This window comes from Myxine glutinosa, chromosome 1 (assembly GCF_964187855.1).
Source record: "Myxine glutinosa chromosome 1, kmMyxGlut1.1, whole genome shotgun sequence".
NCBI lineage: Eukaryota > Metazoa > Chordata > Myxini > Myxiniformes > Myxinidae > Myxine > Myxine glutinosa.
The window spans coordinates 196,807,354-196,829,162 of NC_136261.1; the positions used below are offsets into that span (position 1 = coordinate 196,807,354).

Below are 21,809 nucleotides of genomic sequence, written 5' to 3' on the forward strand. Positions count from 1 at the left end.
CTATTGCTGGCAGACGGAACACCCATTTAAAGTAGATCTGAGGGACGGCACACACACCTGTGAAATTCTGGGATGACAATGTATGGCTGGGTCTCAGGATTCAAACCCAGGCTAAACGTACGAGAGGCGAGTGTGTAGGTAGGCCATAACATTCCAAGTAAGGAAAGTTGTAAAAGGTAAGGCAAGCTGATCCATCACGTTTCCATGTGAACCCAGAATGCTTTACCACTAGAGAGATAGCATTTTGTTTGTCTCATACAATACACATGGATAATAGATTGTAGGAAAGGAAGTGAAAGAAAAGGGTGAGTTTCGGGAGATTTGGCCTCTTTTCGCTCTTGGAATCATATTGCTCTGACAAGCATGATGATGAGTTTAAAAAAACAAAATGGTGGCAACATTTGCCTCTGGTGTCATTTTTGGTCAGACATTGCTGACATTAGATGTTTGTTACCAAAGAAAGTATTGCAGAACCAACAGACGACAGTTGTACACCTAGAACGTGTTGTATTTGATCAAAGTGCACTTGGTATGAAGATTTGGGCATTCGAAACGAAATAATTTGAACAGGTCATTTCCATTTCAAGCATTACGACTTTACCAGTATTGGATATCTATCTATAATTCCAGTAATCTCTGTGTGTCTGTCTGTGTGTTTGTATGCGACAACGATTTCTCGACAACTACCGGTCCGATATACTTGAAACTTGCCAGGTATATTGCTGGGGACCCGAGGATGTGCCTTTTCAAGGTTTGAAATTAATCGGACAATTACTTACCGAGATATGTCCAAAAAACGCTTCAACCAATCACAGAGCAGCGAACGATCGCGTTTGCCGAACGTGGCGGGCACACTCTGCCTCGGATGGCACATTTGAGAGCGTATTCATTTATTTCACGTTTGCAAACTATGTTGGCGTTAAACTATGTTTTACAACTGATAAAAACGAATTTGCGATTCATTCGCTTTCCTGCGCGTTTGTGTACGCGATGGCGATTTCTTTACCAAACTCCGGAAGCCGTTCGCTTTGGACCGAACCATTGCATGTAAATAGAGGGGGGGGATTGTCACCACTCGCAAGCCGTTCGCTTTGGACCAAACCATTTCATGTAAATAGAGGGGGGGGATATAATTTTAGATATAGATATAGTACGGGCAATGCCCTAGTGTGAGAAATGTGAGGAAGAAAGGGAATGGATTGTGCAGATAACATACCGAGCGCAGAGCTGCCGGATGTCGGCAAACTCCGAGCGACACTCCAAATCACTCCTGGAATTCGAATTTACAGGTTAAAACACGAACCGTTGCTGCTCTACTTGGCCAGCTTTTAATTGTTAATATATTTTTTAACTGGGAACTAGCTGAACTATTCCACCCGGACCTCCAGCAAAAATGAACGTCATATCAGAACATCTTTTTGACTTTGATCACATATAAAGCCTCTTTTAGGTTGGTATGGGGGGGTTGGGGGGTGAGCAAAAGGTTGCAGTGTCAGGTCAAACCTAGGTCACGTGGGTGCCTCAATCTCTGCTCAAGACATGGGAGCGAGTCGTACAAAAATAAGCCAGGAATGGGAACACACCAGTGTTAGTTTTTGGATTCCATGAATAGAAGAGAGGGAAACAAAAGGACAGGAATCAAACCAGAAAGTGGATATCTTGCTTAAAATGCATTTGAACGAATAAAAATAAATGTGAAAGCTGAAAAAGGCAGAGACCTAATCTCCTGGCAAATGATTCTTCTAGCTTGAAGTGCAGTGGAGTATAGAGCTGGGTGGCGAGGGAGAGCAGTTTCCTGGAACCTATGGCAGGAGGGAGAGAGAGAGAGGGAGCGAGGGAGGGATGGATGGAGGGAGGAGGGGATGCAAGGAGAGAGAGGGAGAGAGAGGGAGCGAGGGAGGGATGGAGGGAGGGAGGAGGGGATGCAAGGAGAGAGAGAGTGGGAGAGAGAGAGAGGGGGAGAGAGAGAGAGAGAGAGAGGGAGACAGAGAGAGAGAGAGACACACACACACACAGATGGAGGGGTGGTGGGAGGGGGGGTGCAAGGAGAGAGAGAGAGAGAGAGGGGAGAGAGAGAGAGAGGGATAGAGAGAGAGAGGGATAGAGAGAGAGAGAGAGAGAGAGAGAGAGAGAGAGAGAGAGGGGGGAGACACACACACACACACGCAGATGTAGGGGTGGTGGGAAGGGGGAGGCGGAAGCAAGGAGAGAGAGAGAGAGTGAGGGAGGGAGGGATGGAGCGAGGGGGGGATGCAAGGAGAGAGAGAGGGAGAGAGAACGACACACACATACATATGGAGGGGTGGTGGGAGGGGGGGATGCAGGGAGAGAGAGAGAGAGGGATAGAGAGAGAGAGAGAGGGATAGAGAGAGAGACAGAGAGAGAGAGGGGGGGGGAGAGAGAGAGAGACACACACACACAGAGATGGAGGGGTGGTGGGAAGGGGAGGGGGAAGCAAGGAGAGAGGGAGAGACAGCGAGAGAGAGGGAGAGAGTGAGAGGGAGAGGGAGAGAGAGAGAGAGAGAGAGAGAGAGAGGGAGAGACAGAGATGGGGTGGAGAAAGAGAAAGAGGGAGAGAGGGAGAGTGAGAGAGAGAGAGAGAGAGAGAGAGGGAGAGAGAGAGAGAGAGACAGAGAGAGAGAGGGAGAGACAGAGATGGGGTGGAGAAAGACATTGGGAAAGCAGCAAAAGCTGCAACTATAAAGAGCCAATATTCGTTTGCACTGGAGCATAAAGCAGCCAAATGAAAACCCTCCACAAATAAAGTCAGTGAAGCAGAGAGTAAGAATTGGCTGCGGGATAATAATGCGATCTATTTGGTGATGCAATGGAGAATGTGCGATATATTAGATATTTTTTAAAGGTATGTGTGTGTACAAGTTCTCAATTTTGTGAAAATGAAATTGAAAATAGCAAATTGAAAGGGTAAAAGTGTTCGGTGTATTTGGTTGGGGGCCGGATAAGATTGGAGAAACCCGTTGTTTGCTGCCTTGTGCCTGTTGCTGGGTGCAGCAAAACACATTGTCCAATGAGCAATCGGCATTGATTTCACTCCATCCAATGAGCAGTGGACAAGCTTTCCCACCGAATTTGCAGCAATGCATTCACAGCAGCATTAGTAATACTTAACCTGCACAAATACCTTTTTATAAAGTAATTCACAATCGATCTCGCTTAACTTCATTATTAAACGGAATGGTGCTGCATTAGCAGGCATTTGATTTTCTCCATACCTGCTGAGTTAGAATGCACTAAAATCGAAATCCCTCTCGTCGTGTACCATTATTGAGGGGGGGGGGGGGGGGCTTCAATCCCAACTCATATTGCAATTTAATCAAAACAAATTTGTATAACCCTTTGCACATGACTCTAAATACATCTTTTATAAGTGTGTTTTGTAGTTGGTTGAATTTTTCTCATGCATCAATATTGTACCTTGTAAATACATTATGAAAGGCATCGAGGGAGGTGGGATTTAAGTTGATTTAACAGGAATAAACTGCCAGATGTTTGAATAGATGCAAAACTTCTTGAACTTCCGCAAGGATCTTACATGCAATAACTGTTGAGGTATTGGACATAATTTATGGATTTTTGGTCTTGCCCTAAAGGGGTTGTACCTGTTTGTAATGCGACGCCCCTGTTTGTCTGTGTATATCTTCAGTTTGAGTCCACGTCTATGTATCTTTGTTTAATTTTTGCATCGATCGGACAAGCAGTTGCAGAGAAAATGAAGTTTAAAGCATAGGTGGGACTCCCCATGGAGTATGTTTTATGGATAACTCTGATGTCACAGATCACATGGTATGGCAGCCATATTGGGTTAAAGGAAAAAAATTGGGACATATCCGAAACGATTCAACAAGTAAATGAAAAAACACGTTTTAGGGATACACGCTTTTTTTCTTCTTTTCTTTTTTAGTTTTAAACTTCTTTTATTTTATGTTTTTATTAAATTTTGATAGATGATAATGTACCAGAAAAGAGGACCGTGGGCCAAATTTCAGCTCTAGGATGTATGGAACCTAGAAAACGAACGGCTCAAAGATTTGAAACAGGACAAACAAAGTTCAGATGAAGTTAAATAAAAGTGTGTAAAAAAAATTGAAACTTGGCATATGTCATAAACTCCCCATGCGGTATATGGGGTGATAACGATGACCTCATTGGTGAAGTGCTATTCCATATACTTGGTTGAATCGAAACCCTTATCCAAATAATCTGACACTTCATACATCTGATCTATGACCCGATGTGAGTGAAGAATTTAATTTATGTCATCGGTCATGTAATCTGGCAGCCATATTGGATTGAAAATAAAAACGTAAAATATCTTCCTCTCCAGACCGCTTAGCAGATCGATACAAAACTTCACACATATATATGATCGATTAGTCATGAGGAATATAGTTTGATGAATTGTTTTCATATTTACCTTCATCGAGGCAACCTAGCCTTAATGTGCACAAAAGTGGTTGTTAAATATCCTAATCCTACTATTAATTTGCAATTATTGGTCACCGGCTTTGACACCAATACAAATTTTAATTACGGATCCTAGGCATCAAAAAGCTGCATTTTTCGAAATTCGAGGAAATTTCAAATGGAGCCACTTGGCACCATTAGAGCATTTAAATTGTATCAGATGTGGAAATTAAATGCAAAATTCTCCTCAAAACTTGCCACCTCGATGACAGAAGACATCATTTGCATTTTTGCTGTCTCCATCCCTACCTCCATTTAAAATCCCAATGCGGGCATGGGCACCTTGCTCGTAAATAATCAATAATCAATAAAGCTATGATCACATGAATAATGGCAATTATATGTGACATAATATGGTGCATGGATGATGTGGGTATATGGGAAATAGCAGTGGGCCATAATAGTATTGTGTTCGGTTAACGATGGTGTTTTTGTTTAGAAAGAGCGCAAGAGGCGAGAGACTATGTGCTCTATGGAGTGCCAGCAATTAAGGTTCATACTGTGCCTTCAGAAAGTATTCTTCACACCCTTTGACTTTTTTTCCACATTTTGTTGTGTTTCAGCCTGCATTTAAAATGGATTAAATTGAGATATTTTGTCACTGATCTACACATATTACCACATACTATCAGTCGAAATATATTTTTTAACATTTTTTTCAAAATAACAAAAAATGAAAAACATAAATATCGAATTGACATAAGTATTGAACCCCCTGAGTTAATACTCTGCAGTGCCTTTGTCAGCGATTACAGCTTCGAGTCTTCCTGGGTATGTCATATCAGCTTTGCACATCTGAATTTGGGGAGTTTCTCCCATTCTTCCTTGCAGATTTGCTCAAGTTGTCAAGTTGGATGGGGAGCGTCAGTGAACAGCAATAAAGTCTTTCCACAGATTCTTAATGGGATTCAACTCTGGGCTTTGGCTGGGTCACTCAAGGACTTTCATGTTCTTGTCTGATGCCATTCCAGTGTTGCTTTGGCTGTGCTTGGGTGTCATTGTTCTGTTGGAACATAAATCTTCGCTGCACTCTAAGGTCCTTTGCACTTTGAGGCAGGTTCTCTTAAAGGATTTGCCTTATTTAGCTCTAGTTATTGTTCCCTCTATCCTTACAAACAAGTCTCCCAGTCCCTGCCACTGAAAAGCATCCCCATAGCATGATGCTGCCACCACCATGCTTCACAGTAGGGATGGTTAGATGGGTGATGAGCTGTGCTCAATTTCCGCAAGATATAGTGCTTTGCATTCAGGCCAAAAAGTTCCATTTTCATCTCAGCGGACTACAGCATACAGTATTTTGCAGGAGTGGCTTCCGTCTGGCCACTCTCTCATAAAGCCTACATTTGTGAAGTGCTGCAGAGACTGCTGTCCATCCGGCAGGTTTCCCCATCTCAACCAAGGAACTCAGTAGTTCTGTCAGAGTGGTCATTGGGTTCTTGGTCACCTCCTTAACCAAGGTCCTTCTTGCCCATTTGCTCAGTTTCGTCAGATGGCCAGCTCTAGGAAGAGGCTGAGTAGTTCCATATTCTTTCCATTTCCTGATGATGGAGCTTGGGAACTTTAAACACTCTAGAAATTGGTGTATACCCTTCCCCAGATCTATGCCTCCTCACAATTCTATCTCATTTGGTTAAGCCAATACCCTCACCAAACTTAATTCAGAATTTATATAACTGCTAGCACACATTGCCCTAACATTTAAGGACAGGCAAATTTATGGCCTGCAGCTTAATGTCCATTCCGAATTGTAATTCCTGAATGCTGCTTTAGATAATGGACAAGTAACAGCTCAAATTATAATCGGAGCTGAATCATAGAATGTTGAAGGTATAATTGTATTCTTGGGATGGGTTATCGTTCAGAATCGATGTAGAAGGTCAAAGTTTTAAATCAATGTAGAGGGTCAAACATGTTAAACTTGCATTGAAAAGCCTTCATGTGCCAACAAGTCCTACTTTACATGCATCTTCACATCAGGACAACAAGGGACTTACAAAATGATGTAATCCACCCGAGATATCCTCTCGAAACCCTAAAGAAACCAGCATGCATGCATAGAAACCCAAAAGTATATCATGTGTGAGAGATAAGAATTGTTACAAAAAATGGCTCACAGAGCTTCTAAAAGGAGCTGAAAAGACTTGGAAAAGTAACTGAGAGAAAGGGTGTGCCTCTGCACAACCAAAGAGTTGGCAAATTTTATAGTTCGGCGAAAGGAGAGTAGAGCTGCCCATACTGCAACTCCTGACCATGTGGGCCAGTGCAAGGCCCGAAATATAATAAACGGGCACGTTCTATCAAAACCCCTGACGGATCCACCACCAGTGAATGGACATTGAAACTTGCAGGAGTGCCTCATGTGAATATGGCAGGCTTGGTGATCTATTCAATGGACATCAGCAATTGGAAAGACGATGCTGTAGGTTACCAAAAATTTGACGAAGGCCAGCTTCCCAACGTCAAAATACACAAATCTTGTGCAGCTATTATTTACTCGAGAGCGAGATTATATACCAGGTAGACTTCCCTGAGGGAGACACCATATCTGGTTTGGGTGCTTCTGAACACCGAAGCGAAGGACCTACGAGAACACCAATGAGAAGCACAGGGTATGGTTAAAATCAATCCCCGTGTCATTTTTCTCATTCCACATTATTTTCTACAAACTATCTGCACATATTTCCCTCACACACAAACACATTAACCTCGCAGCCCCTGGAACCATTTAAAACCACTTCTGTGAAAAAAGACTACGCCAAAACTGAAGTTCACGAGCTAAGATTCTCTTCGCGGTTGTCTAGAAAACCGCTTCAAACAGATTTCGTGAGCACCTGCAAAAGGATGTCGTGCCAAGAACCAGGCCACAGGTGGCTCCTCCCACGGACGAGGGGAGGGGGCAAGCTCCAAAAGGATGCTTGTGAAGCCTCTGAGAGAGAAAGGTGTAAAAGGGGAGGGCATTGAAAGACTGAGAATAGGAGATTCAAACCTTGATTCATCCATCTGTTGGAGGCGTGATTATTATTAATCCCACGAAGGAGAGTCTCCTCTCGTCCTTCTCTCCTTTCATCATTCTCTCTGTCATTTCACTTCGCTTTGCTCACGTTTTTCTTTCACTCTCCTTCGCGCTTTGCAGATTCATTTCTCGCCACACCATTCATCTTCGTCATTCATTCTTTCCTACATCTTCTGTCTTTGTCCTTTTGCTCTTTCTTATTAGTGCTATGCCTGGAGGGGACTATAGGTTAACTGTCCGTCTGTCTTTCCGACCGTCTGTCTGTCCGTCACACCTGTGGATTTCTGCACTTTTTTCCGACACCCTTTAATATATTCAAACGAAACTTAGTACTTGGCTTTATTATGAGAAGTTACACAAGCTGTGTGGAGTTTCCCACCGTTCATCGGAGCCAAGGCTGTTCACGAAGCCGGGTCTCAATCTATCAGACCCGGCGTGAGCAGTGCTTCGCATGCATTCACATCCCCTTCCATCCCCCTTCAAACCTTCGCTTCTGGCATCCAGAGTTTCGTGTGGTTCATCGGAGCCACGTCTATTCACAAAGCTCCATCTCATTCTATCAGACTTGACTTTTGGGATGGAGAGCATAGCGGGATGGAGAGACACCAACACGAGAGCACTGCTTCGCGTGCATTCACTTTTCCATCTCTACTCAAAATCCCTCCCCTTCTCAATGCTGACACCCTCCCCCTCTCCATCGAAGACCCATCCCCGCCGGGATTCGCCAGGTATCCCGCACAAGAGTCTGGCTCGTACACGATCCACACGGCAGCATACCTTATTTGTCCTTTCGATGTCCACCCTCAGGAAAGAGGCTCCAGCATCGTGTGAAGTCCCGGCGGATGTGCCGGTGGTTCGGACCACCTCGTAGCGCCGATTCAAATGGCAACGGACCACATTCGTCTTTCTCTCGATGTTCGCCGCAATGGCATAGGCTCCAAAAGCACCTGACATTCCGGCAGTCGTGCCAGTAACTCGGTCCACCTCGCAACGTCGTTCATAGGCCACAAGCTGAGGCCGATACATAGGCCGAAATTCATTCATAGGCCGTAAACCGATTTTCCCTCTGTGATCCCTCTCAGGGACACACTTCATGTTCGCAACATCCGACTCAGTATGTGGAATGCATTAGAAAGAGACTGATAACTTTCATGTCATAAGTGAGTAAAGCTAAACAATCACATTCACCTTTTAGTCAGGTTCACTATGTTTTTTCGTTCAAAATCATGGTAGATTAGCAAACCTATACATTTTTGGAAACGTTATTACATGGAAAATCTGAAAATCAATGTTTACATTTGTCAATTCCGACCAATTCGATTCGACCAATTCGACCATTCGACCAATCGCTTCGATCGACCATTCGACCATTCGACCAATTCGATCGATTCGATTCGATTCATCGAATTCGATTCGATCGACCATTCGACCAATTCGATTTGCCAATCAATTTGACCGACCTTTGCTTGTGTGGAACGGACTGTGAAAACGATGCGGACTATATTGTCGGATACGACACACAGGACAGTGATGACGAACTCTAAATGGCATATTCTGTAATCGTGTATGTTTGATGCCATTGCCTGCCTGTGTATATTTTGTCATTGACTGCCTGTGTCGATGTGAAGTTATACTGACTGCATGTGTATATATGATTTTGCTGACTGCCTGTGTATGTTTGGTGATATGAATTATTGTGACACATTTTGATGTTATTAACTGCCTGTACAAAATGATAACATGTATTTGATTATGCAATTTATCGCGAATATAAAGACAGTATTTTGCAATTCAAAACCTTTGATTCGTGTCTTACCATTCCCCATAGCACTAATTTGATACTTTCGTTGGATTCTTTGTCCCTGAAAATATAGGTTTAGTATATTTTAAAAAGTGTTTAGGGTAATTAGAGGCAGAAATAGAACAAAATATGTATTTTACAGTGGCCATTTTGAAAATCCAAAATGGCCGCCATACAGGTATCTCTCCAAATGTAAACATTGATTTTTAGTTTCCTTATGCTATAACCTTTCCAAAAATGTATAGGTTTGCTAATCTACCATGATTTTGAACGAAATATAATTTATTGACATAGTGAACCTGACTATTTGTGCTGCCTTGCCTGGGTATGATTGCCGGCCTGACTATAAACTGTTGGATTGGTGCTTACTAGCACGGCATTGCATCGCAAAGTGCACCGTCCAGCGGATGGGCATTAGGCTGGGTGTTCCATCTGCTTGCATGAATTGCTGGTCGATGCTAAAGATCACACGGTGTCTTTCAGAAAGTAGGTAAGTTATCATCGTCATCGCAAATTACAAATTCCTGCCACCTTCAGTAAAATGGCAGGCCGAACCAGCTGATTCAAGAAATACTCGGGCCAAACATGTTCCCCAGCTGATTCCACGAGGTGGGAGCAATCGGGCCATCGAATAGCATTGGTAGTCGAGATGCTGTTGAAATATGGCCGTTGTTGCCCAAAAGAAAATCTTTCGAAGATCCATGCAAGTGTAAAGACTTTCAGCAAAGGCAATGGAAGAACATCTGCCAAACGCTTCCAAAACAAACAACAAAATAATGAAATTACTTTTATTAAAATTACATTTTATAAAAGTTACTGTGACAGAAATCACACCACATATTTGAGCCAGATAACACCCAGCATAATGTTAAAAGTAAATGGCGTAAAAATCAAGTTTAACAAACCACGGGTTTGGCAACATGCTGAAGAAGGAAAAACAAGAATTTTTTTTTTTTGGCAGATATCCAGGAGTGTATTGCAATCCGAAATGCAAAATCCAAATGGTTGCTTTCCCTTCCCCCCAATAAACTTGGAAATCACATCGAAAAGCAAAAGCGCAGGCACGCAATGATCTGACTCGCATGGTATGCAAAAATCCAAATCAAAATTTAAACAAAGCATCGAGAAAATATTTACAATATTTGATATTCTGAAAAAATACCCCCAGTTATTCTAGTATTGTAATCCACTTTACAAAAAATTCAATAATTTGTCAACTATATATAAACAGGTTTTTTTCTTTTCTTTCACTTAACTCCTCCCAACCCCCATCCCCCCAACCCCCTCCCCACCCGCATACTTCACTTTAAACCAGCCCACAATCCCTATCCCAATTATATCCCCACCTTCAACCAACATATCCTCACACCAGGGTAAACACCAGCTCCGCTACTGCTTCAATCCCTTCGCTCCTCTCAACGCCTTCCACGTCAGACTTCGGTGTCGGTGTTGGTGTAAATCCATGAACGCATGCTGGTAACACGAGTATACAATCCTGGTTTATTGGCACGAGCACACCCCTCACCCCAACTCACTATACCAGCCAAGAACCAGTGACCACTCGTAATTTCCACACACACCAGAGGACCGCCAGAGTCACCCTGTATGGAAACAACACACCAAGTATATTACACGATTATATCCACAATCATCAAGAAAAGCACTTCAAAATTTCAGTCTATGATAAGACATGTGCTCGTGGATGTTTAAGGTGGGGGAGAAAACAACGTTATATGTTAAAGGGCCATCGAAATAATGGGACAAGCCCTGCACTTTTTTAGGGTCTTGGGGACTGCCAAAGCAGCATCATCGGCAAGAAAGCGCACTGGGTAGTTTGTAATTGCATTCCCAGCAACATGAGTTGAGACAGGAATTTGGATTTTCGCCAATATGACAGCAGGATTCGCCTCCTCTTTGTAAACAGACACTTGTGGGATCTTCATTATCAACCAGGAACAACGTGTACCAAGTCAGAGAGGACAAGCTTAATGTCCTGGGGAATTAATACATGTATCTCGTCCGACAGATGGCAATGCTCGGTAATGCAATGCCCCGCCTATGAAACAAAGGTGACATTTTGTATTCGGGTTGGGAATTGAACCCGGATTAGACAGCTGAAAAGTGAGTGGTGGCATCTCTGAGCTATCCTGCCTATCCCATCTAACTAGCACTCATCACATATCTCACTAATAAAGCACAAAAAATATTTGCAAAGGTGAAAAATATTTGCGAAAAATATTTGCAGCAGAGCAGATTTTTAGGACACGTGAGCTGATGCTATCCCGGTCCAGTTGTAGAATCAGAGTCAAGGGTTTACAGAAACGTATCGGGTACAAAAGATGCATGGTGCTGGAGCAGTTGGGTATGGTATGGCAAGGGGTTGGGGACACAAGATTTGGAATTAAACACAGAATTGAGGCATGCGGCCTTCTCAGGAGTGGGGTTGGCTGTGGTGCCATTCGAAGTGAGGGAAGGGATGGAAGGGAAGTATACTCCAGAGGCAGACTTAACAAGGTGACCTCTGGTTTTAGAGGAGGGAGACAAGTTTGAAAGTTTAATCTTGAGGTTGGACAGATGTTGTTTTCTGGCTCCCCTGAGAGTGGACACACTTGCCACGGGCTTCCTGGAGTGATCTGGGGTTGCCTTCAGTTGGGTTTGCTTTCCAGGAAGAGATGGCAAGTTATTTCAGAGCAAGTGCCTCACCACAAGATTCAGCGTGCCATGGTGGGAAGAATGGTGGGATAACTGAAGATGAGATGGGATAAATCCGTGATTAATAGAGAGCAGGTTTTTGTGGAAAAATTCCCAGACTGAGTTAATATCTGGGGTGGTAGATATGGAAGACCAGTGCTGAAGTGAGATGCTTGCTTGCAGTCCCTGCCAATCTGCTTGAGTGAAATTGCCAGACTCACCGGCATTGAGGCAGCTCTTTGAGAACAGCCAGAAGTGATGTTGAGTCTCACAAGTACAGTATATGATCAGATGAACCAAATGGAGCAGAGGAAGAGCGGCAGACATTTGTGGGGAAGTTTCTCATCACCAAATCCAGATGCCATTGGGATAAATCTTTATCAGAGCATTTACAGATCGAGTCAGTTCAATGGAGTCACAGAAGTCCTTTGCTGAAGTGCCATGGCTGGTGAGAGAGGTACCAACACCCAGCTAATGTGCATGGTGACAATTAAAATCACCACATATGAGGAAGAGAGAGTTGGGATGAGTGGTTAAACGTTTGTCCATGTTGTCTGAGAGAGATGTAGATGGAAATGGAGTCGTTATTGTTTGGAGGACGGTAGAACACACCGACGAACAAGAGGTGGCAGTGGAGGGGAAGTCACAACCAAAGGTACTCTTGAGGGTTGGGATGTGTGTGATCAGTATACGGACAGTGAAAAATTGAGTTGTCGATGTAAAGTGCAACTCCGCTGCCAGGATGGGGTTCAGGCCCATCAAATCGGAGGAGACAATAGCCAGGGAGAGACACTAAGGAGTCAAGAACGTCCTGTGGGAGGAAGGATTCTGGTATAAATAGATGATGTGCGGTTTGTCAGAAACGGGCTGGATTCAGAAATGTCAAGTTGGAGTGAAGGCCTTGGATGTTTGAGATCAACACAGTGAGGGAAAGTGAGGAGAAGTTGAGATGGTGCGGGATGGGTGGGAGGCAGGGAGCGTGAGGGATGGGGGACAGGCTGGGAGGGTGTGGGATGGGCGGCGGGTGGGACGAGAGGGAAACCGAGAGGGGGCGGGGATGAGGGGAAAGCTGAGAGGGGGCAGGACAAGAAGGAAGCTGACACGGGGCGGGACGAGGGGGAAGCTGTGAGGGGGCAGGACGAGGAGGAAGATGAGAGAAGACAGGATGTGGAGACAGGACAAGGGGAAAGGCAAGAGGGGGAAGCATTGAGGGGTAGAGTGGGGGAAGCTTGAATAGGGTGGGTTGAAGAGATCAGCTTGGAGAGGGTGGGGTGAGGGAGAATCTTGGAGGGTGGAGTAAGGAGGGATGCAGAAAGAGGGGACATGGAGATGTGTTGGGTTGGAAGTATGCGGGTTAGTAGGAGATGTAGGGGAGGGTACTGTCACGGAGTGGTTTGACATTGAAAAATAACGTGAAGGGAATTGATTGTTGTGTGCAGACCGCTGCAAACTGGACTTCTCAAGATTCACATATTTACCATTCTGAGATAAAGATCATGGGATGAGTGGAACCAATTTTTGTTGAAGGTAATGCTGTAGGAATAGGAGGATTGATGGAACAAGTGCTAAGGTGAGAGACAAATTTCCAATATATGTCTCGTGAAGAAGAAGAAGAAGAAGAAGAAGAAGAAGAAGAAGAAAAAGTTGAGGCATACATCATGATGAAGAAGATAAAGTTGAGGCAAACATGATGAAGAAGGACACGTGAGGTACTCATAACGGAGAAATAAGGAAAATCAGGCATATGTTTGAAATAGCTTTTAAAGGAAGGAGGAGGAAGTGTTTCCTTCAATTAAGATTCAGTTTGGAAATGTTCAGAAAAGGGAGAGGTTAAAAACGAGGTACAGGAAGTACAAGTACAGGTAGAATGAGATCGTGTTTTAGAGTGAAAAAATGTTGTTGTTTTTTTGTTTGTTTTTATATATTTTTTGATGTGAGGAGGGGGAATAGGATAACATTGAAGAGGCAGAAAGGAAATACGTTTTGGGTGAAAAAAAAAACATGGAACACCAAACAACCTCAACCACGACATTGTTGCTCCCAGCTAAAGCCCTAGGCTACACGAAAACGAAATTGACAGTATTGACAACAAGGTGCAATTTAACACAGAAAATTAGACGAAAAAGCAAACAGTCATTAAGGATGAAAATATAACAGAAAAACACGACGGATCCGGTTGGGAAAGCTTTAGTTTGATTGAGGTGGAAGGAGCAGATGCGGATTTGACCTCCATGTGGGCAACCCCGAAGCGAAAGTTCCTTCTGATTTATTTCAAAGTAACTTTTGCAGGAGCCATGAGTTGATCTCGTGGGTTCTCTCTCAGCCCAACTCCCCACCCTCCTCCACCCCCACCTTTTCCATGGATATGTAACAAATATATGACCGTGAAGTTGCATATATTGTTCAACAGTGTCAACAGGTCATATTTGTCCTTCGAAAAATGGCTTATGGCAACGTCAAATTTGGGTTCAATTGTCTTTTTCATTTCAATCTGAGGACATGGACCATGATGCTGATATCCCAGGATCAATTCCCACGTATCGATACACGCATTGTCCACTAGTCCTAGTAATCCATGTATTAGGCACAGCATCTTGCATACAATAAATGGACAAGGTCCTCCATGAGCACTAAAAGTGCAGAAACAAACATCTGTGTGTGCGGAAATTTCAACAAAAAAGGGATATTTCAACAAAGTTGATGGATTTACCTGGCAGGCGTCAATGCCTCCCTCAAGAAAACCAGCACAAAGCATTCGGATGGTAGTACTTCCTTCCATCAGATTTTTACAGAGGGTCTCATTAATAATATTAACCGCAGCTTTCTGCAGAACATTAGCTGCTGCACCTGTACAACAAAACAATAGAAGATAAAATGTCAAAAAAACTTCACCAAACAAGTCATTCCAAATAAAATTTGAAGGGCAACTGAAAATGTAATTATTTATATACCATCGCCTCAATATGCTTTTGTTATCTCTTTCGTCTTTCTTTTTAGGACATGACCTGTCTGGAAATGGGGCAAATAACCATATATAAAGGCATTCATGTGGTACACGAAAGGATTATGCAGTGCATTATTAATCGTTTAAAATTGATACAATATATTTTGAAACTTCTGGGAAAAATAATGTCTGCATTAAGGATAATGTCTGATTATATCTGGAAAGATAATGAAACAATCAACATGCACGATCATTGCAATTGGATGCAGGGATGCACAGGCAAAACCATTATTCAAAGAAAGATGTCGGGTGTTTTCACATTACAATTTCTTGTGACCATCCCTACCTTGTTTACATACTTTTTGGCATTCCATCCCTACATCCTTTTACGTATTTGAACATTTTTTTGTTATTACCCTCGGCAGAAGAGAGGGTATTGAATTTGAGTCCGTTTGTTTATTTGTTTGGCAGTTTGTCCACACAGAATAAATATGATTTTCTCTGCAACTGTTGGTCCGACTGACAGGAAATTTTCACCATAGGTGCAACTTCACCCGTAGAATTTTTTAAACTAGGGCATGCCCGTACTATATATATATCTAAAATTATATCCCCCCCCTCTATTTACATGAAATGGTTTGGTCCATTCGCAAAGCCAAAGCGAACGGCTTGCGAGTACGGTGACAATCCCCCCCCTCTATTTACATGAAATGGTTTGGTCCATTCGCAAAGCCAAAGCGAACGGCTTGCGAGTACGGTGACAATCCCCCCCCTCTATTTACATGAAATGGTTTGGTCCAAAGCGAACGGCTTGCGGAGTTTGGTAAAGAAATCGCCATAGCTCGGTAACTACTTGTCCGATTAATATGAAACCTTGAAAAGGCACATCCTCGGGTCCCCAGCAATATATCTGGCAAGTTTAAAGTATATCGGACCCGTGGTTGTCGAGAAACAGCGGTCACAGACAAACACACAGACATACACACAGACAAACACACAGACATACACACACACATACACACAGAGATTACTGGAATTATAGATAGATGACAATTGTGACGTCATAGGTCACGTGGTCTGGGCGCCATCTTGCAAAAACCGAAAAAAAACGCACCTCTATATCTCCGAAAGCGCTGCATAGAAAAAATTGAGACATGACTCATTGTAAAGAAATCTTCATGCGGAATAACACGTCAATGATGATGTCATAGGTGCCTCTATTATGACGTCGTAATTCCACAAGTACAAAACTCATCCGATCAAGATGAAATTTCTTGGGCATCATCTCGGGATAAATTGGTGGAGAAAAAATAATAATGGTGACGTCATCAGTCACGTGGTTTGGCCGCCATATTTGTTTTTACACCAAAGCCTTTTTACCCCCCAAAAAAAACTAAAAACACGTCCTGTTGAGGTTCTGCCATCTCTGATTGCTCTTTCTTGTTACTATTGATTCTTTCTTCGAAGGCCGTCATCATATTGATATCTTGTTTCTTTGGAGGTTCGGTATACTCCTTCCATCTTTCTTTCATCTGTGTTTCTTGTCAGATATTTTCCTGCTCGACTATTATGGATCGTTATCCTAGATCTAAACTCCCCTGCGATCTGATTTTTTTTTTTTTTTTTACAAGATCTCTTGTTCTCCCACTCTGATGTCATTTTTCTATCTCTATGCATGCCTCTTTGAAACACTCGTCTTTGTCTTTTCACTCCTGATGTTGGGCGTTGGCATTTAGTTGCTTCATGAAACCTTTGTTTTTTTTATCTCTCTTTTGTCTGCAATATTTATTGACTCTTTTGACAGCCATTTAGCCTTCTTTCTGCTTGCTTTTGGGATGTTGCTGTTAGCCCCTGTACTTACAATGTCTTCAACCTCTTGCAACAATTAATCTGGTATTCTATCAACCAGATGTTCAGAATGTTCAGCCCTGCATATCATTTAAAAAAACCTTTATTGCATATTGTTTAGATATTTTTTCAAGGTCATATCTGGTCAGAGTTTTGGATTTTCTCAGGTTTCTCACTTTAACTTGTAGCTTTGCCAAAAGGAGTTCATGATCTGTCCCCACAGTCTGCACCTGGCAGCATGTTGGCAGTTTCCACACCACTTCTCCATCTTCTGTTGATTAGAATGTAGTCAATCTGATTTCTATGTTGCCTATTAGGTGACGTCCATATGTACAGTCTGCGCTTGGGTTGTTTGAACCATGTGTTTGCAATTACAAGATCATTCTCCACAGATAACTCCAGCATTCGCTCCCCTGGCTCATTTTGGATACATATACCGTGCTTTTCTGCAATCCCTGGTGCTCCTGCTTCTCCAATTTTTGTATTCCAGTCTCCCATAATAATTAAAACATTTCCTTTAGGCTTCTGTTCCACTAGTTCCTGCAACTTTCCATTGAACTCCTCCACATTTTCTTCAGCTGCAGCATAAGTTGGAGCATATATCTGAATAATGGTGGTGTTTACTGAATGTCCATTCAACCTCTGATATTAATCTATTATGGACTACATGGTTGTATCCAAGTGTTGACTGTTATATTATTGAAAATCACTGCCACTCAATTTCTTTTACAGGTTTTGTGACCAGAAAAGAACACTTTGTAATCATCAAATTGAAACAGCCGCAGACCAGTCCATCCAAGTTAAATTATCCCCAAAATTTCAGTTCTCGACCTCTCCATCTCTCTTTATAACATCTAACTTCTCCTGATTAATGGACTGTACATTCCATCTTCCAATTTTGTGAACATTTGAGAAGCTGATTTCGACTTTCAGTTCCAGCGACCTCAGCGAGTGGATTTCTTTGCGAGTTTTATCCAGTCCTGTCATAACAGCCAGGCCTTCTCATCAAAAAGCTTTGCTCATCCACAAAACATTTCAAACCTGTGGGGCTCACCATCCAATTCCATAGCATTTTCTCCTAAATTTCTAATCATTATTGTTTTCTTGGCATGTATGTATGGAAGTGGTTTGCCATTGCCCTCTTCCGTGCAATGTCTATACTGGATAGGTGATCCTAGCAATTGTTCACCACAAGAGCATCCTCTGCCTAGTTTGAAGGCCAATGCGTCCATTACTGACAATATGTGCAAGCTGCCAAGCATGGCCATCCACCACCTACTTGAAACCAAAGCGTTCAGAATCATTGGAATCTCCCGCGATGAAGCTAACTCCAAGAGCCTTTCACTCACTCACCGCAGGCAGGTTGGTGGTCTTTCCGTCTTCTACCGACACCTACCGGTGAGCAGAGAGATCGCTATTTACTACCATCGCTTCACATAGCCCTGATCAAGAGGCTAAAATGTGGTAGTACACCTTACCCAAGGTGGTCCACTGATTAACAAATGTAAAGTCCACCGCTTTAAAGAAGGATTGCTGTCTTTACTCTGTAGAACCCTTAGCCTTTTGTTTCAAACCTGAACTGGAAGGTAGTGGTGGATTTGGATTCAGAGTTTCCTTCTCACAGATGAACTGCCTACCAAGGTAATGAACCCCAACTGATCAAAGTACCTGGTTTTAAGATGCCAGGGATTCACCTTTCACCTCCATACCTGTTAGTGAAAAATCAACTCCGCCATGAAAAGGCCAGTGTGAGGCTAGACTGTTAGAAGCTATTTGAGACACTGAGCCATTGGGGTGTTTTGCACACCTTGAGAGCTTATCCTCACTTCCTGGGGCAACAGTCTATGGGGGTCGGGAAAAGGCCCACCTAACCCTTAAATCAACTCATCAACACACCCATCTTGAGACTAGTAACCTATTCGTGCTCAGGACCTATGCTACTGACACTGATATTGGAGTAGCTATTTTACAGCAATCCTATCACAAACTCTTCCCTGTGGAGAGAGAGAGAGAGAGAGAGAGAGAGAGAGAGACAGAGAGAGAGACAGAGAGAGAGAGAGAGACAGAGAGAGAGACAGAGAGAGAGACAGAGAGAGAGACAGAGAGAGAGACAGAGAGAGAGACAGAGAGAGAGACAGAGAGAGAGACAGAGAGAGAGACAGAGAGAGAGACAGAGAGAGAGACAGAGAGAGAGACAGAGAGAGAGACAGAGAGAGAGACAGAGAGAGAGACAGAGAGAGAGACAGAGAGAGAGACAGAGAGAGAGACAGAGAGAGAGACAGAGAGAGAGACAGAGAGAGAGACAGAGAGAGAGACAGAGAGAGAGACAGAGAGAGAGACAGAGAGAGAGACAGAGAGAGAGACAGAGAGAGAGACAGACAGAGAGAGAGACAGAGAGAGAGACAGAGAGAGAGACAGAGAGAGAGACAGAGAGAGAGACAGAGAGAGAGACAGAGAGAGAGACAGAGAGAGAGACAGAGAGAGAGACAGAGAGAGAGACAGAGAGAGAGACAGAGAGAGAGACAGAGAGAGAGACAGAGAGAGAGACAGAGAGAGAGACAGAGAGAGAGACAGAGAGAGAGACAGAGAGAGAGACAGAGAGAGAGACAGAGAGAGAGACAGAGAGAGAGACAGAGAGAGAGACAGAGAGAGAGACAGAGAGAGAGACAGAGAGAGAGACAGAGAGAGAGACAGAGAGAGAGACAGAGAGAGAGACAGAGAGAGAGACAGAGACAGAGACAGAGAGAGAGACAGAGACAGAGACAGAGACAGAGACAGAGACAGAGAGAGAGAGAGAGACAGAGACAGAGACAGAGACAGAGACAGAGACAGAGACAGAGACAGAGACAGAGACAGAGACAGAGACAGAGACAGAGACAGAGACAGAGACAGAGACAGAGACAGAGACAGAGACAGAGAGAGAGAGAGAGAGAGAGAGAGAGAGAGAGAGAGAGAGAACGAGAACTACTCAACCATGGAGAAGGAAGGCATGGCTATTGTGTGGGGGAATTTGGACTGAACATGTTTTTCAAACTGATAATTATCAGCCATTTGTACACATGGATAAGACAGCTTCTCAATTACAGAATCATGAGACAGGGCATGTCCCTGCAAAACTATTGGTTTGCAATAAAACAGATCAAGCAGATGACTTGAGGAAGGGTGTTTAAATGTGATCTCCAATATTTCACTGTTGATGTGTGGATTGTTATTTATTTTCCTCATTACCTCTGCCACCAAAGGTGGATGGAGGTTATGTTTTTACTTCTGTCTGATTGTCTGTCTTTTTTTTTTCTTTTTTTTGTATACTGAATCGAGGCTCGTGAAAGAGCTAACATTTATTTCACGAACAAATCAACCAGACAAACAAAATATATAAAAAGAGGGAGCGGAAGACAACATGGGGAGAGAAGGGGAAGCACACAAACACAACATTTGAGAGTAGGGAGATGTGTGGGAGGGAGAGGGCTTGGGGGGAGGAGGCGTGGGGAGGAGGCGTGGGAAGGGGGGGGGGGGGGGTGGGAGAAGTACAAAACACAAGGACACCAAGGACTTCCAGGACAGAAGTTGGTATTTCAAAAAAAGTGGATTTGGGGTGAAATTAGCGGGGGTAGAAAAGATCAAGGTTTTGGATGGGGGAAGATAAGAGATGGTGGTGAACAGCTGTTTTAAAGACCTGGAGGGTGGAGTGGGATTGAAGAGAGTGAGGGAGTTTGTTCCAGAGGCGGGAGAAAAGAGGAATGAAGGAGTGAAGGTGAGCAGAGAGTCTTGATTTTGGCAGTTTAACCATAAAAGGGTTGCAGGCAGATCTTGTGCGACCTGTAGGAATATTTGGGGGACAGAGCCCAGAGAGAGCTTGGGGGGGGGGGGGGCAAGGCCAGAGAGGAGTTGGTAGAAGACCACCAACCTGCCTGCGGTGAGTGAAAGGCTCTTGGAGTTAGCTTCATCGCGGGAGATTCCAATGATTCTGAACGCATTGGTTTCAACAGCGTGAAGACGAGCTAGGTGTGAGGCAGGAGCACCAGCCCAGAGGGGAGAGCAGTATTCCATTGAGCTGCGGATGAAAGCCTTGTATGTGGTGAGGAGCTCAGGTGTGCCAAGGAAGGACTTCGCACGTCTGTTTGTGAACAAGATATCTCAAAAAGTTGTAGACGGATTTGGACGAAACTTGGTGGAGAAGTTGGGTGTGTGACAAGGAAGAATTGATTAAATTTTGGTGAAGATATGAATATGAATTCTGATACAATAATTATTTAATTTTTAAGTGATTCTTCACCATTGAGAGATTAGGTAAAAAGCGATATATAACATAATATTTTAAAAAGTTATGGACGAGTTATGACTAAACATGGTGGACAAGTTGGTTAGGCAACAATAACAAGCCGATTAGATTTTGGTTCAGGTCCGAATCTAGATCCGGCCTATCAGTAGGATGCAAAACAAACTGTTCAGCCTGGCGGAGGTATGCGCTCTACCGGGTGCCGTTCTCGTTTTATGACTGTTTTGGTGAAGAATTTGTGTAGGTTTAGATAAAGTGAAGTGTTTTATAGAAGTGAATTTGTGAATGATATTTGGAAAGCTGCATATTAATTTTTGACGTTTTATACATGCTGGTGTGCATTACAATTTGCCGCAAAATAAATCGCTCATTATTTAGGATTGCAGAATGTTTCATGATTCTCGAGGTTACCTTTAAGTATCGAATAAGGTGTAATGTGATAAGTGATAGTGCTAGAAGATATATTTTATGACCGGTGGAACGATCTTCAGGTTATTCCTGCGAATGAAATAAAGTTTTGGGCTCCACTCAACAAACCCCCATTTGGCAATCGGTAAGTCAAATAACCTTGGTAGTGACACGTTCGCTACCAAAAATCAAGTGACCCTCCAAAATGATAATGCACTGTAACAGCAGAGCAATCACTCATGAAGTGAAAATATGAAAAAAATATCTATCTTATGTTTCGTTTGTACTTTTACAATAAATCCTGCAACAGTAACATCATTCACCTTATTCAGTATCAGTC

At 43.2% G+C, this 21,809-nt stretch overlaps 1 protein-coding gene across 1 annotated transcript in view; it reads right to left on the bottom strand.

The window, feature by feature from the left end:
- Positions 1 to 10,073: 10,073 nt before the first annotated feature.
- Positions 10,074 to 21,809, bottom strand: part of ST14 (ST14 transmembrane serine protease matriptase) — a 194,634-nt gene continuing 182,898 nt past the window's right edge. The window contains exons 18-19 of the mRNA XM_068124816.2: positions 14,701 to 14,837; positions 10,074 to 10,900 (exon numbers count right to left, since the gene is read on the bottom strand). Coding sequence (XP_067980917.2) covers positions 10,730 to 10,900; positions 14,701 to 14,837 — 308 coding nt within the window. The 3' untranslated portion in view covers positions 10,074 to 10,729. The remainder of the gene's footprint in view (positions 10,901 to 14,700; positions 14,838 to 21,809) is intronic.